The sequence below is a fragment of the Oncorhynchus mykiss genome, chromosome 11 (genome assembly GCF_013265735.2).
Source record: "Oncorhynchus mykiss isolate Arlee chromosome 11, USDA_OmykA_1.1, whole genome shotgun sequence".
NCBI classification, from domain to species: Eukaryota; Metazoa; Chordata; class Actinopteri; order Salmoniformes; family Salmonidae; genus Oncorhynchus; species Oncorhynchus mykiss.
In genome coordinates this window covers 67,210,618-67,228,730 of record NC_048575.1, presented here as the reverse complement: position 1 = coordinate 67,228,730, position 18,113 = coordinate 67,210,618, and the positions used below count along the sequence as shown (strand labels likewise).

Genomic DNA, 18,113 nt, shown 5'->3' with positions numbered 1-18,113 from the left:
TGACTAGCCTTGTTTCACTGCCAGAAATAAAATGAAACCATCTAGTGTTCAGCGAAATAACATCAACGTCAAATAATTATATCCAATCACATTAACCGTTACTCTCTCGCTGGAATTCCACTAACGGTCCGTATGTAGCCAAACGTAGCAGTGAAAATGGTTAACTTTGTTAAAACAAGGCCCCTGAACTCTCATGTATTTTATGCACTCTGCAATGATATGGGCAGCGACCATGTAATGCTTTTACAACATACAGAAGTGCACTGGTTATCAAGGGGCAAAGTATTGACACGTTTTTTTTAATTGAGAGAGTCTCCGCAACTACAGTGCCTTGCGAAAGTATTCGCCCCCCTTGAACTTTGCGACCTTTTGCCACATTTCAGGCTTCAAACATAAAGATATAAAACTGTATTTTTTTGTGAAGAATCAACAACAAGTGGGACACAATCATGAAGTGGAACGACATTTATTGGATATTTCAAACTTAAACTTTCAAACTTCAAATTTATGTTTGAAGCCTGAAATGTGGCAAAAGGTCGCAAAGTTCAAGGGGGCCGAATACTTTCGCAAGGCACTGTATATTCAATGTGCGGGACAAAAATTGAGGTTATGATTAAGAAGTTGGCGCTTTTCTCTGTCTGCATTAACATGGACAACACACAGTCTTTCCATCATTGTATGTTTTTTTGTGTGTAAATGAACTCAAGCTTACGAATAATGTGATATAGCGAAGCACCTGAGTGAGTTGGGTGCACAACTGGACTCGTTATCCCTTTCACGCCCTGCCTCCAGTCCACTTACCGATATCTGAACAAGAGAGCCTCATCGAAATTGCAACAAGCGGTTCTGTGGAAATGTAATTTAATCAGAAGCCACTGCCAGATTTCTGGATTGTGCTCAGAGTATCCTGCCTTGGCAAATCGCGCTGTTAAGACCCTTTGCAACCACGTACCTATGTGAGAGTGGATTCTCGGCCCTCACTAGCATGAAAACTAAATACAGGCACAGACTGTGTGGAAAATTATTTAAGACTGAGACTCTCCCAACTCAACATTGCAGAGTTATTTGCATACTTTCAAGCATACCCTTCTCATTAACCTGTTGTCGTGTCTTTACTATCATTAAACTGCAGACTTCGTTTTTATCAAAGATTCTCTGTAATTAGTTACTCGATTAAACTGAATAATCATGTAACTGTAAATAACTAGGAAGTTGGGGCACCAAGGAAAGTATTCAGATTACAAAGTTATAATTTCCCAATGATAGATAGAAATGATAGAATGTGCCCTAGTGGGCTGAACCGGCATGGCGGCTTGTTAGACAAAGGGGCAATGGGGGGTCGACTCCCTACAGAGTTAATTATAACAATTAAAATGCTAATCCCTTACACATGAACGCTCACTCATTCGGGAACAATTGCAATCAATATATATATTTATGCTCAGTGTGTCGTCTTGATCGCTGGTGAAAAGTCGTTCTTTTGTAGAATTGTCCGTCTCTCTCCCTCTCTCTCTCTCTGTGTCTTGGTTAGAGGGGATAGTTCAAAGTGACATTCGTTGTAGAATGGATGTTTCGGCGGTTGTCGTTCTTCGCGTTCAATGATACCGAATTCCTAGCTGCAGACTAGTAATTAGTATCAAAGACTTGTTCTCATTCTGTCAGTTTCGATAGTCTAAGAGTTTAACCACGTGGTATGGTTAAAAGATTCAGCAACCTTTAGCCATCTCGTAATTGAGGTAAGCTTGGTCTACAACCTTTGTCCCCCTCCTAATGGAGAAAAACATGGTCTGCTGATCGTTTCATAAAGTTGGGTTTTATTCGGGAATGGCAGAAAAGGACTGTCCCGGGATGTCTGACCCTAACTGGGCTCAGCGGCAGTCCTCTGATTCAAATCAAATCCAATTGGGAATTGTATTTTTCATTAAACAGTCCACAATCATATTACACCATCATACAAACAGTATCATACTCACTCATTCATCTTATACAACAATTAGATGTAAATCTCATACATGAGGCTATTATATAAACAGCGTTATGGTAATGTGGCCACACCGTCTCTCTTGAGCTTCCCAAGTTGTGACAAACGCACCAGTTCGAAGCTGGATTCTTCACCGATCTTTTACACTTTCTCTGGAACATGAAATTTGTTCATACCTCAAGTTCTGTGAGGTGGAAGAATTTCCTTTGTCCTCTGTGAAAGTTGACCCTCTCTCTAATACTGTGTGGCCATGAGGCAGGGTCTTCTGAGGAATGTATGACCTCTGACCACAGCAGTCTGGTTGTAGAAGCAGAGAGCAGGGGATGGTGCTCGCTGTACTCAGAGGCCAACGTCATGACACTGTGTTGAGTAATGTATGTTTTATATGTAAGATGGTTAAATAAAGAGCAAAATGATTGATTGTTATTACATACATTTTTGTGCCCTGGTCCTATGAGAGCTCTTTGTCACTTCCCACTAGCCGGGTTGTGACAACTCACACTCATTCTTATGTTTAATAAATGTATCGTATTGTGTGTGGCAGGCTTACAATGATGGCAAAAAACAACATTTAATTCTCTTATTGAATTAAACATTTTTCTTACACTTCTACCAATCGGTGAACTTCTTTGAGAGGCATCGAAGAACCTCTCTGGTCTTTGTGGTGAATCTGTGCTTGATATTCAGTACTCGACAGAGGGACCTTACAGATACAGTAATTTTATGTGTGGAGTACAGAGATGGGTAGTCATTAAAAAAAATAATACTAAACGCTATTATTTAACACGGAATGAGTCCATGCAACTTATGTTATTTATTAAGCTTAAATAAGTTCAGGAGTAAAAATGTGCCTAACATAACAAAGGGGTTGGATACTTATTGACATAAGACATTTCAGCTTTTTATTTTTTATTAATGTAAACATTGTTCTACAAACAAAATTCCACTGACCTAATGGGATACTGTGTGTAGATCAGTGACGCTAAATCTGAATTGAATCAATTTTAAATTCAGTCTGTAGCACAACATAATGTGGAAAAAGTACTGGGATGTGAATACTTTCTGAAGGCACCGTAGATGTACATTTCACAAGAATTATACATTTATGGATTTTTTTTAATGTATTGTTTCTCTTTATTGAACCCGACCGCCACACAATATTTCGTCCACACAATATTTTATGACCCTAAACCTGTCCGACCCGTGCATATAACCACAGGGACTGCGGGTTATGAGTCAACCGTGCATCCATAGTGTGTGTGTCGTTGAGTGACTAACATTGCAGTATCCAGGCAGGCCTCTGTCTTTCTCCACTCAAGCTGCTCTCCTCTCAGCAATCACTCTGTGGGTGTGGTAGTAGTCTGCCATTGTTCCTCTCCCTCACTATCCAGACAGGAAGGTAAGATCTGGCCCAGATTGACAGCTCTGGACTAACACTGAGTCTGTCTCTGAGAAGCCAGATAGCAGACCATCGGCCTAGGCTACATCTGCATCCCAAATGGCAGAGCCCTGGTCATAAATAATCAAGTCAAATGTTATTTGTCAAATACAGTACATCACAAAAGTGAGTACACCCCTCACATTTTTCTGAATATTTGATATCTTTTCATGTGACAACACTGAAGAAATGACACTTTGCTACAATGTAAAGTAGTGAGTGTACAGCTTGTATAACAGTGCAAATTTGCTGTCCTCTCAAAACAACTCAACACTCAGCCATTAATGTCTAAACCGCTGGCCACAAAAGTAAGTACACCCCTAAGTGAAAATGTCCAAATTGGGCCCAATTAGCCATTTTCCCTTCCCGGTGTCATGTGACTCATTAGTGTTACAAGGTCTCAGGTGTGAATGGGGAGCAGGTGTGTTAAATTTGGTGTCATCGCTCTCACACTCCCTCATACTGACTGGTCACTGGAAGTTCAACATGGCACCTCATGGCAAAGAACTCTCTGAGGATCTGAAAAAAAATAATTGTTGCTCTACATAAAGATGGCCTGGGCTATAAGAAGATTGCCAAGACCCTGAAACTGAGCTACAGCACGGTGGCCAAGACCATACAGCGGTTTAACTGGACAGGTTCCACTCAGAACAGGCCTCGCCATGGTCGACCAAAGAAGTTGAGTGCACATGCTCAGTGTCATATCCAGAGGTTGTCTTTGGGGAAATAGACGTATGAGTGCTGCCAGCATTGCTGCAGAAGTTGAAGGGGTCAGCCTGTCAGTGCTCAGACCATACGCCGTACACTGCATCAAATTGGTCTGCATGGCTGTCGCCTCTTCTAAAGATGATGCACAAGAAAGCCCGCAAACAGTTTGCTGAAGACAAGCAGACTAAGGACATGGATTACTGGAACCATGTCCTGTGGTCTGATGAGACCAAGATAAACTTATTTGGTACAGATGGTGTCAAGCGTGTGTGGCGGCAACCAGGTGAGGAGTACAAAGACAAGTGTGTCTTGCCTACAGTCAAGCATGGTGGTGGGAGTGTCATGGTCTGGGGCTGCATGAGTGCTGCCGGCACTGGGGAGCTGCAGTTCATTGAGGGAACCATGAATGCCAACATGTACTGTGACATACTGAAGCAGAGCATGATCCCCTCCCTTCGGAGACTGGGCCGCAGGGCATTATTTCAACATGATAACGACACCAAACACACCTCCAAGACGACCACTGCCTTGCTAAAGAAGCTGAGGGTAAAGGTGATGGACTGGCCAAGCATGTCTCCAGACCTAAACCCCAATGAGCATCTGTGGGGCATCCTCAGTACGGACGGTGGAGGAGTGCAAGGTCTCGAACATCCACCAGCTCCGTGACGTCGTCATGGAGGAGTGGAAGAGGACTTCAGTGGCAACCTGTGAAGCTCTGGTGAACTCCATGCCCAAGAGGTTTAAGGCAGTGCTGGAAAATGATGGTGGCCACACTTTGGGCCCAATTTGGACATTTTCACTTAGGCGTGTACTTACTTTTGTTGCCAGCGGTTTAGACATTAATGGCTGTGTGTTGAGTTATTTTGAGGGGACAGTACATTTACACTGTTATACAAGCTGTACACTCACTACTTTACAATGCTTGTCTTGCTTTGGCTGTAAAGCATAATTTCAAAATCTGAGATGACAGGGTGATTATGCTAGACAAGCATTTGTGGAAGTTTATCATGGCATAATGCTATGCTAGGCTCTGCTAGCAGCAGGCAACATTTTCACGAAAATAAGAAAAGCAATCAAATTAAATAATTTACCTTTGAAGAACTTTGGATGTTTTCACTCAGGAGACTCCCAGTTAGATAGCAAATGTTCCTTTTTTCCAAAAATATTAGTTTTGTAGGCGAAATAGCTCCCGTTTGTTCTTCACGTTTGGCTGAGAAATCGACCGGAAAATGCGGTCACTACAACGCCAAACTTTTTTCCAAATTAGCTCCATAATATCGACAGAAACATGGCAAACGTTGTTTAGAATCAATCCTCAAGGTGTTTTTCACATATCTATTCGATAATATATCCGTCAGGACAATTGGTTTCTCATTAGAAGCGATTGGAATATTGGCTACCTCAGTACTTTACGCAAGATTTTCTGCGGGAGCCATCATGTGACCACTTGCTCAATGTGGTCCCTTACGGCTATTCTTCAACATAAATGCGTAAAAAGACGTCACAATGCTGTAGACACCTTGGGGAATACGTAGAAAGCGTAAGCTCATTCGTAGCCCATTCACAGCCATATAAGGAGTCATTGGCATGAAGCGCTTTCAAAAAATGCGGCACTTCCTGATTGGATTTTTATCTGGGTTTCGCCTGTAACATCTGTACTGTTGCACTCACAGACAATATCTTTGCAGTTTTGGAAACGTCAGTGTTTTCTATCCAAAGCTGTCAATTATATGCATAGTCGAGCATCTTGTTGTGACAAAATATCCCGTTTAAAACGGGAACGTTTTTTATCCAAAAATGAAAATACTGCCCCCTAGTCACAAAAGGTTAAGGCAGTGCTGGAAAATGATGGTGGCCACACTTTGGGCCCAATTTGGACATTTTCACTTAGGGGTGTACTTACTTTTGTTGCCACCGGTTTAGACATTAATGGCTGTGTGGGGACAGCAAATTTACACTGTTATACAAGCTGTACACTCACTACTTTACATTGTAGCAAAGTGTCATTTCTTCAGTGTTGTCACATGAAAATATATACTCAAATATTTACAAAAATGTGAAGGGTGTAGTCACTTTTGTGATATGCTGTACATATGGTTAGCAATTGTTAATGCGAGTGTAGTGAAATGCTTGTTCTTCTAGTTCCAACAGTGCAGTAGTATCTAACAAGTAATCCATTAAATTCACAACAACTACCTTATATGCACAAATGTAAAGGGATGGAATAAGAATATATAATTATATGGATGAGATATGGGCGTGCGGCAAAAGCAAAATGCAATAGATGGTATGAAATACAATATATACTAGAGGTCGACCGATTAATCGGAATGGCCGATTAATTAGGGCCGATTTCAAGTTTTCATAACAATTGGAAATCGGTATTTTTGGACAACGATTTGGACTTAAACTTATCTTATGAAAAACTATCAATCAATCAATCATAATCACTAGTTAACTACACATGGTTGATGATATTACTAGTTTATCTAGCGTTGCATATAATCGATGCGGTGCGTATCGTTGCTCCAATGTTTACTTAACCATCAACATCAATGCCTTTCTTAAAATCAATACACAGAAGTATATATTTTTAAACCTGCATATTAGCTAAAAGAAATCCAGGTTTGCAGGCAATATTAACCAGGTGAAATTGTGTCACTTCTCTTGCGTTCATTGCACGCAGTGTCAGTGTATATGCAACAGTTTGGGCCGCCTAATTTGCCAGAATTTTACGTAATTATGACATAACATTGAAGGTTGTGCAATGTAACAAGAATATTTAGACTTATGTGGATACCATCTGTTAGATAAAATACGGAACGGTTCCGTATTTCACTGAAATAATAAATGTCTTGTTTTCGAGATGATAGTTTTCGGATTCAACGATATTAATAATTTGTGTGTTATCATGTTATAACTAAGTCTATGATTTAATAGAGCAGTCTGAGCGGTGGTAGGCAGCAGCAGGCTCGTATGCATTCATTCAAACCGCACTTTTGTTTGTTTGCCAGCAGCTATTTATGACTTCAAGCCTATCAACTCCCGAGATTAGGCTGGTGTAACCGATGTGAAATGGCTAGCTAGTTAGCGGGGTGCGCGCTAATAGCGTTTCAAACGTCACTCTGAGACTTGGAATAGTTGTTCCCCTTGCTCTGCGTGGGTAACGCTGCTTCGAGGGTGGCTGTTGTCGTTGTGTTCCTGGTTCGAGCAAGGAGAGGTACGGAAGCTATACTGTTACACTGGCAATACTAAAGTGCCTATAAGAACATCCAATAGTCAAAGGTTAATGAAATACAAATGGTATAGAGAGAAATAGTCCTATAATTCCTATAATAACTACAACCTGAAACTTCTTACCTGGGAATATTGAAGACTCATGTTAAAAGGAACCACCAGCTTTCATATGTTCTTATGTTCTGAGCAAGGAACTTACTTAAACGTTAGCTTTCTTACAATGGCACATATTGCACTTTTACTTTCTTCTCCAACAGTTTGTTTTTGCATTATTTAAACCAAATTGAACATGTTTCATTATTTATTGATGTATTATATTAAGTTAAAATAAGTGTTCATTCAGTATTGTTGTAATTGCCATTATTACAAATAAAAAAATCGAAAAAAAATTGTCTGATTTGTCTGATTCAGTTTTGTGCGAATGCACAAATGTCTCTCTGGAAGGCAACTCGTGCCCTAATTTCATCCACCTTGTTGTCTAGGGACTGGATATTGGCGACTAATATGCTCGGAAGCGGTGGATGGTGTGCTCGCCTTCTAAGTCTGACCAGGAGGTGGCTCTGTCTGCCTCTCCTGCGGCGACAACGTTGTTTTGGGTTGCCCTCTGGGATTAGATCCTATGTCCAGGGTGGAGGTTCGAACAAAGGATCCGCTTCGGGAAAGTCGTATTCCTGGTTGTAATGTTGGTAAATTGACATCACTCTTATACCCAATAGTTCTTCCCGGCTGTATGTAATAACACTTAAGATTTTCTGAGCTAACAATGTAAGAAATAATACATAGGAAACTATGCAGTAATTTGCTTTCTAAGGACTTGAAGCGAGGCGACCATCTCTGTCGGTGCTATCTCTAATAGGTTACCATTTGTGACTGATCGCCTCAATTAGGTCTTATGTAGTATATCGTACACTGCAGTTGAGGAACAATGGGAAAGTAATTCTGCTTAGAAAGTTGATAGACTTGGAACCCCACTTTTGAGAAAATGGCCTTGAATGTTTTGGTACACCCACTGGAGAGCCCTTCTTTGTCTACACCCATTTAGCATAGTTCACACCCTCTTAAGCCTAAGTCCCACCCATGTCTTTAAGGATTCACATGTGCGGCCATGTGGTAAACACACGCTATATCAAATAAAAGCTATGTTTATTTGTCACATGCACAGGATACAGAAGGTTTAAATGGGACAGTGATAGAGCTTGCATAGTACCAATATCAAAAACAGAAAGTGTCCAGATAAAATGATTTGATAAATATTTTATTGTTATTAGATGACGCTTGCCCAACACACTTTTCTAAATTGATGGGTCATGTGAAGGAAATGCTATAACCACATGGGTCACTATTGTCTAGACATGTACACATATACACATGTTCATGAAATACAATTGATGTCTGTAATCACCCTCAGACACACCTGCTAATTTGATGGGTCATCTAATAATCTGGCCGGAGTGTTTTATTTAGACATGTAGCTAGCTAGGTAGCTAGCTAGCTAAACAATTAACCGGCATAACCCCAACTCATACTACTACAAAATCAAACATTGTCATAGCTGTAGTATGAATCTGCAGGTAGCTAAAGATAACAAACTAGGTTCAATGTTAACTAACTTTAGGCTATAACTAGCAATGCAAATCAAATCAAATTTATTTATATAGCCCTTCGTACATCAGCTGATATCTCAAAGTGCTGTACAGAAACCCAGCCTAAAACCCCAAACAGCAAACAATGCAGGTGTAGAAGCACAGTGGCTAGGAAAAACTCCCTAGAAAGGCCAAAACCTAGGAAGAAACCTAGAGAGGAACCAGGCTATGTGGGGTGGCCAGTCCTCTTCTGGCTGTGCCGGGTGGAGATTATAACAGAACATGGCCAAGATGTTCAAATGTTCATAAATGACCAGCATGGTCCAATAACAATAAGGCAGAACTGGAGCAGCAGCACGGCCAGGTGGACTGGGGACAGCAAGGAGTCATCATGTCAGGTAGTCCTGAGGCATGGTCCTAGGGCTCAGGTCTTCCGAGAGAGAGAAAGAAAGAGAGAATTAGAGAGAGCACACTTAAATTCACACAGGACACCGAATAGGACAGGAGAAGTACTCCAGATATAACAAACTGACCCTAGCCCCCCGACACAAACTACAGCAGCATAAATACTGGAGGCTGAGACAGGAGGGGTATGTATTTCTGATTCGAATAATATTACTACACGGATGTCTACAAGCTAATGTTTGCTAGCTAACTAACAGTATGCTTTAACTTGTAATAAAAATTACTTTCTGACTAAATTTAAACATATCTGGAAAATGTAGCTACACTCTTACCTGTATACATGGATGAATGCTTCATGGCAGACTGGAACCATTTAACCTCTTGGGTAGGGGGCAGTATTTTCACGTCCGGATGAAAAGCGTGCCCAAAGTAAACTGCCTGTTACTCAAACCCAGAAGCTAAGATATGCATATAATGGTAGATTTGGATAGAAAACATGCTAAAGTTTCTAAAACTGTTAAAATTATGTATGTGAGTTTAACAGAACTAATATGGCAGGCGAAACCCAGAGGACAAAACTATCCCCCCCAAAAAATTCAGCCTACTACTGTTTTCAATGGCTGTCACTTTTATTATAAGGCGAAATCCTTCCAGATTGCAGTTCCTAGGGCTTCCACTAGATTTCAACAGTCTTTTTAGAAAGAGTTTCATGCTGGTGTTTGGAAAAATTTGCCAGAAATTGTAGTTTTTCTAGGTGGCTCCCATTTTGGCTGTAGTGTTTCCAAGCGTGTGGAAGAGAGCGCGTTCTTGGTATTTTTCTCCGGTAAAGACCATAACGATTCTCCATCTGAAATTGTATTGTTTATTTACGTATTAGGGTACCTAAGGTTTGATTATAAACGTTGTTTGACTTGTTTGGAAAAGTTTATTAGTAACGTTTGGGATTCATTTTGTATGCATTTTGATGGAGGGAAACTGAGTGGATTATTGACTGAAGCGCGCCAGCTAAACTGAGTTTTTATGGATATAAAGAAGGACATTGTCGAATACAAGGACCATTTGTGATGTATCTGGGACCTTTTGGAGTGCCAACAGAAGAAGATCATCAAAGGTAATGCATTTATTATATCGCTATTTCTGACTTTAGTGGCGCACCTGCCTGGTTGAAACATGTTTTTCATGCTTTTTTATATGTGGCGCTGTCCTCAGATAATCACATGGTGTGCTTTCGCGGTAAAGCCTTTTTGAAATCTGACAGTGGCTGGATTAAGAAGTTAAGCTTTATTTTGATGTATTACACTTGTGATTTTATGAAAGTTAAATATTTATAATTCTGTAGTTGGAATTTCGCACTCTGCAATTTCACCGGATGATGGCCAGGTGGGACGGTAGCGTCCCACCTGCTCATAAGAAGTTAACTCCGTTTTGTTTGTAGCTACATCTTGTTTGGCCAGCTTTGTGTCAAGTCACTCCGGTTCACACTGAGCATTGCAGGTAAGTAACCCATCACTTTTTCCTACTGATTTGTCGATAGTGCCTGCTAAATTCAGGGCATCAATGTTGAAGAGAAAAGTAGCAAAACGTTTGTAGTTCTCGATGGTTAACGTTATATCTTTCAAACTGAACAGCTCACGTTATAGACATGCTACATGGCAGACCAATCCAAACTCATCTCCCGGCATGTCCAGCCTCTACATTATCTCGACCAATCATGGCTAGTGGGAAGGTTCCTGATTTTTTCCATGGCTAAACCAACTAGGCTTGTAATTTAACCATTTTATAAATATTTATGGATGGAATGAAAGTTCCAGAAGGCATTTCTGCACCGAAAAATACATGTTCATATTCATATGCTTCTCGTGTGAAGTAGTGGCGTACAACATATGCCTAGTTTCCTGAAAAGAGTCACATTTGGGACACATCCACACGCCGTCTCTCGCAAGCCTGCAGACCCTAGGCCTACATCACACTACAGTGCACCATCAAGGATCCGATCTGTTCTGTTCGGCTCAGCAGTACAGGGAATTGCATGTCAAGGCTATGTATAGAGGAGTGTTTTGTGTTGGTGTCATGTAACGTGTGACTGTGCCTTAAAGCACAACGTTGTGTCAGTGTGCTGTGCTGTAGCCAGATCACTACCCACTACTGCCATGTTCTCCACTTCGCAGGGAGATGGAACCATGGGGAATACCTGAAAACAAGCTTTGGGTTTTAGTCACAGAAGGAGATGGGCTCATCCATCATATGGCTCTCTAAGATTCCTTTCAGTGCAGTGCTGCGTATTATGCATACATTCTGTACTATACGAGGTAAATGTATATGAGGAATGCTTTTGTGTCTAAAATGTAAACTGTCTGGCTCCAGCAAGCAAAACAAATTAAATATGTTTGTGACTGTTAAAGGCCCTATGCAGTCAAACGTGTTTTCCTCTGTTTTATATACACTGAGTATACCAAACATTATGAACACCTCTTTCCATGACATAGACTGACTAGGTGAAAGCTATGATCCCCTTATTGATGTCACTTGTTAAATCCACTTCAATGAGTGTAGCTGAAGGGGAGACCATTTAAAGAAGGATTTTTAAGCCTCGAGACAGTTGAGACATGGATTGTGTTTGTGTCCCATTCAGAGGGTGAATGGGTACGACAAAACATTTAAGTGCATCTGAACAGTGTAGGTTTGAGTAAAGAACTGCAACGCTACTGGGTTTTTCCACGCTCAACAGTTTTCAGCATGTATCAAGAATGGTCCACCACCAAAAGGACAACTAGCCAACTCTGCAAAACTGTGAGAAGCATTGGAGTCAACATGGGCTAGCATCAGGGGGAGGGAGGAGGTGCAACTCAATAGGAAGGTGTTCCCAATGTTTGGTAGACTCAGTCCATTTCCACACAGTGAGGTTGGAATAATAATCTGCCTGGAATTTCATCCTGTTGTTGTGGGATTGAGTTTTGGGCTACCTGGTGACATCACCAGGTGGTCAATTACTTAATTGACCAAGTAGAAAGAGTGTTCCAAACCTCTCTGCCAATAACAGCTAGTTTTCAGTTTTCCCCTCCCCACTCAGACCACAACCAGAGAGTCCTAGCTAAATTCTTGCTTGAGAAATTGCTCTTTGCTAAGAAGATGGGTACTTAATTTTTACCCAGAACTGATTTGATATTAAGATCAAAACTGCTGCGTTAGACCTTTAAAATGTAATAGCACCTTCACAACGCAAGAAAGTGAACTTAAATCAGAATGATTTGGGTCTGAAGTTTTGATAGTTTTTCTTCTGGACTATCAGCCTGTCTTTAAGCCGCCTGGTGGGATAGCTTCCTGGTAGAAATGGCTGCATCCATCTCCCACAGTCTGGCAGCCAGGTGATCGCTCACTCGCTCACTCTCTCTCTCTCTCTCTCTCTCTGTCAGGATAATGTGTTTCTGTATCAGGCAGGGAGGCAGAAACTTTCTTATACTCCATACAACTTCTGAAATGCCTCCATTTGCATCCCACCAAGAACCAAATGATTAAGCCCACGAGGAGTGTTGATTGCACTTGTCCCTGGGAACTGTGGCGTGTGGAGCTTACTGATGTGCTGCTAAATGTACAGCTTCCCCCTAAGCACCATGTGGCTCTAACATACAGGGTTTGGGGAGTATTTGCTGGTGCTGGGTTATAGTTCGCCCCCACGCAGAGTACACTACACCACACACAGTGATGAATCATATGGGGTTGGGGGTCACATCTAGAACAATATTACCTTTGAGGGATTCCCCCCCCCCCCCCCTGAAAAATGACCCGCATTTGACCACACAGTTCATTTATCAAAAGCTTCCAGTGAAAAAAATAGAATCTACTTCCTTTAAACAGTGATATTTTTTTCTCGGTTACTCTATTTTTGCTGATAGCCTTGTTGTCTGAACCTGTGCGTATGTGTGTGTGTTTTGCAGGGAAGTGAGGAGGGAGACGTGGACAAGAACAAGTGCTGCACGCTGTGTAACATGTCCTTCACCTCAGCAGTGGTGGCACAGTCACATTACCAAGGCAAAATCCACGCGAAGAGACTAAAGCTGCTGCTGGGGGAGCAACCTGCCATCACAGCCAAAGGTAGGCTTCTCTCTCTGTCGCTCTGTCTCTCTTAACTCACTCTCCTGTAGAGACATCTGCATGTTGTTTCCTTGTTGAAATGGAACTTGTCCCTTTGTCACCTCGACAAGCCTGCAGTCTGATGACATCAGACAATCCGAGGAGACTTGCGGTGACAGATGTGACAGAGATGTCTAACACAACTCTGTGTTAAGATCGATGTGCTTGTCCTCACACACAGAGGTTCTAGCTAGGACAACTAGACAAACAGAAAGCCACAGGTAAACTTTGGGCTACTAGCTAGCACAGAGAGGAGCTGTAGCTTAAAAAATATGTTTAAACCTTTATTTAACTAGGCAAGTCAGTTAAGAACAAATTCTTATTTACAATGACGGCCTACCGGGAAACAGTGGGTTAAATGCCTTGTTCAGGGGCTGAGCAGTAGATTTTTACCTTGTCAGCTCAGGGATTTGATCCAGGAACCATTCGGTTACTGACCCAACACTCTAACCACTAGGCTACCTGCCAACCCCTTGTGTGTATGGACAGGTGGAGAAACTCAATGTATCGTCTTATTGTCTGTGGGTGTTTTGTTTAGATGTAATCGTCTGCCGCAGTACCTCAGGGTTGAGGAAAGTCTGGACGATACTTTAAACACCAGCTGCTGCTTACAAATTGGCAGTTGAAAGAATAATGGCCATGGGGTAAAGCTGGCCATGGGGTAAATTAGAATTAGAAAAAATAACAACTTTTATTCATTCAGATCATTCCCTAATGCAATGCCTGAGACCTGGATATGCAGAGGGGATGCAGGAGGTGAATAAATCACCAGCTGTGTTTGTTTATTTGGGGGTTCTATCTCTGGAGAATTTGCATCTGATTGTAAGTCTTTTCACATGCTGATTTTTTTTTGACTCATCTGTTATTTCAGATATCCTTGAACAAAATGTTTACTTTACCTTGGTGGAAAGCCCTCTGCGCCTATTGTTTGACTCTGCAATAGTTCACAATTGTGCAATTAGCTAGTGGAGAGGCATAGAAATACAGTGCCAAAACAATACATTTGGTCGGTTTGTGTCTCATATAAAAAAGGCAGAGGGATGCTTAACCTAGCTGAAACCAAGGCCAGACACTGCCGCAATACTCATTATAGTAGTCCTGGCCTCAGTCTCTGAATGTACAGTATCTCTGTCAGTTCTACAGTTGAAGTCGGAAGTTTACATACACTTAGGTTGGAGTCATTAAAACTCATTTTTCAACCACACCACAAATTTCTTGTTAACAAACTATAGTTTTGGCAAGTCGGTTAGGAAATCTACTTTGTGCATGACAAGTCATTTTTCTAACAATTGCTTACAGACAGATTATTTCACTTATAATTCACTGTATCACAATTCCAGTGGGTCAGAAGTTGCTTTAAACAGCTTGGAAAATTGGGGTCATGGCTTTAGAAGCTTCTAATGGGCTAATTGATATTGATATCATTTGAGTCAATTGGAGGTGTACCTGTGGATGTATTTCAAGGCCTACCTTCAAACTCAGTGCCTCTTTGCTTGACATCATGGGGAAATCTAAAGAAATCAGCCAAGACCCCAGATTTTTTTTTTTGTAGTGCTCCACAAGTCTGGTTCATCCTTGGGAACAATTTCCAAATGCCTGAAGGTACCACGTTCATCTGTACAAACAATAGTACCAAGTATAAACACCATGGGACCACGCAGCCGTCATACCGCTCAGGAAGGAGATGCATTCTGTCTCCTAGAGATGAACATACTTTGGTGCGAAAAGTGCAAATCAATCCCAGAACAACAGCAAAGGACCTTGTGAAGATTCTGGAGTATCTATATCCACAGTAACACGAGTCCTATATCGACATAACCTGAAAGGCCGCTCAGCAAGGAAGAAGCCACTGCTCCAAAACCACCATTAAAAAAGCCAGACTACGGTTTGCAACTGGACATGGGGACAAAGATCGTACTTTTTGGAGAAAATGTCCTCTGGACTGATGAAACAAAAATAGAACTGTTTGGCCATAATGACCATTGTTATGTTTGGAGGGAAAAGGGGGAGGCTAGCAAGCCGAAGAACACCATCACAACTTTGAAGCACGGGGGTGGCAGCATCATGTTGTGGGGGTGCTTTGCTGCAGGAGGGACTGGTGTACTTCACAAAATAGATGGCATCATGAGGGAGGGAAATTATGTGGATATATTGAAGCAACATCTCAAGACATCAGTCACAAAGTTAAAGCTTGGTCGCAAATGGGACTTTCAAATGGACAATGATGCCAAGCATACTTCCAAAGTTGTGGCAAAATGGCTTACGGACAACAAAGTCAAGATATTGGAGTGGCCATCACAAAGCCCTGACCTCAATCCTATAGAATATTGTGGGCAGAACTGTAAAAGCATGTGCGAGCAAGGAGGCCTACAAACCTGATTCAGTTACACCAGCTCTGTCAGGAGGAATGGGCCAAAATCCACCCAATTTATTGTGGGAGGCTTGTGGAATGCTAGCAGAAATGTTTGATCCAAGTTCAACAATTTAAAAGCAATGCTACCAAATACTAATTGAGTGTATGTAAACTTCTGACCCACTGGGAATGTGATGATAGAAATAAAATCTGAAATAATAAATCACTCTATACTATTATTCTGACATTTCACATTCTTAAAATAAAGTGGGGATCCTAACTGACCTAAGACAGGGGATTTTCACTAGGATTAAATGTCAATAATTGTGAAAAACTGAGTTTAAATGTATTTGGCTAAGATGATTGTGGACTACAGAAAAAGGAGGACCGAGTATGCCCCCATTCTCATCAACGGGGTGTAGGAGCAGATTGAGAGCTTCAAGTTCCTTGGTGTCCACATCACCAACAAACTAGAATGGTCTAAACACACCAAGACAGTCGTGAAGAGGGCACAACAAAGCCCATTTCCCCTCAGAAAACTAAAAATATTTGGCATGGGTCCTGAGATACTCAAAAGGTTATACAGCTGCATCATTCACTCTAGTGGTAGCATGAGACGGAGTCTACAACCGACAGAAGTGGCTCTGGTAGTGCAGCTCATCCAGGATGGCACATCAATGCAAGCTGTGGCAAGAAGGTTTGCTGTGTCTGTCAGCGTAGTGTCCAGAGCATGGAGGCGCTACCAGGAGACAGGCCAGTACATCAGGAGACGTGGAGGAGGCCGTAGGAGGGCAACAACCCAGCAGTAGGACCGCTACCTCCTCCTTTGTGCAATGAGAGCAGGAGGAGCACTGCCAGAGCCCTGCAAAATTACCTCCAGCAGACCACAAATGTGCATGTGTCTGCTCAAACGGTCAGAAACAGACTCCATGAGGGTGGTATGAGGGCCCGACGTCCACAGGTGGGGGTTGTGCTTGCAGCCCAACACCGTGGAGGACGTTTGGCATTTGCCAGAGAACACCAAGATTGGCAAATTCGCCACTGGCACCCTGTGCTCTTCACAGATGAAAGCAGGCTCACACTGAGCACATGTGACAGACGTTACAGTCTGGAGACGCCGTGGAGAACGTTCTGCTGCCTGCAACATCCTCCAGCATGACCGGTTTGGCGGTGGGTCAGTCATGGTGTGGGGTGGCATTTCTTTGGGAGGCCGCACAGCCCTCCATGTGCTCGCCAGAGGTAGCCTGACTGCCATTAGGTACCGAGATGAGCTCCTCAGACCCCTTGTGAGACCATATGCTGGTACGGTTGGCCCTGGGTTCCTCCTAATGCAAGACAATGCTAGACCTCATGTGGCTGGAGTGTGTCAGCAGTTCCTGCAACAGGAAGGCATTGATGATATGGACTGGCACGCCCGTTCCCCTGACCTGAATCCAATTGAGCACATCTGGGACATCATGTCTTGCTCCATCCACCAACGCCACGTTTCACCACAGACTGTCCAGGAGTTGGCGGATGCTTTAGTCCAGGTCTGGGAGGAGATCATACAGGCACGCGGAGGCCACACACACTACTGAGCCTCGTTTTGACTTGTTTTAAGGACATTACATCAAAGTTTGATCAGCCTGTAGTGTGGTTTTCCACTTTAATCTTGAGTGTGACTCCAAATCCAGACCTCCATGGGTTGATAAATTTGATTTCCATTGATCATTTTTGTGTGATTTTGTTGGCAGCACATTCAACTATGTAAAGAAAAAAGTATTTAATAAGAATATTTCATTCATCCAGATCTAGGATGTGTTATTTTAGTGTTCCCTTTATTTGTTTGAGCAGTGTATGTTACAGTTACATCTAAATGTTTTAAACTTATATGATTAAATATAAAACTCTTTGTGAGAAGATGAAATGTGAATTTAGCCTTCTAAATTAGATTGTTTTCAATGTTTTACCCAGTCATTAACCACGCCCACTTGTCCACAGACATTATGCCATAAGGATGGAACGCCCCTTTTTCCATTGTAGGCAGTGGAGTGTTTATAAAAGGACTCCAAACAAATTTACATTAGACCTGTACATTGCTGGGTTGCTATTGGCGTGTAAAATGGTTTAAAACTACGAGACCAGAAAGCGTAGAGCTGTGGCTACACGTGTAAAATGGTTAGACTCTACCAGACCAGAAAAAGGGCGGCAGGGTAGCCTAGTGGTTAGAGCGTTGGACTAGTAACCGGAAGGTTGTGAGTTCAAACCCCCGAGCTGACAAGGTCTGTCGTTCTGCCC

General features: G+C 42.1%; 1 protein-coding gene across 2 annotated transcripts in view; it reads left to right on the top strand.

Moving 5' to 3' along the window:
- LOC110535096 (zinc finger matrin-type protein 4) overlaps nucleotides 1–18,113 on the top strand; it is a 187,146-nt gene that overhangs the window by 115,445 nt on the left and 53,588 nt on the right. For both annotated transcript variants that reach the window (XM_036936176.1, XM_036936175.1), the window contains exon 4: nucleotides 13,288–13,444. In XM_036936176.1, coding sequence (XP_036792071.1) covers nucleotides 13,288–13,444 — 157 coding nt within the window. The remainder of the gene's footprint in view (nucleotides 1–13,287; nucleotides 13,445–18,113) is intronic.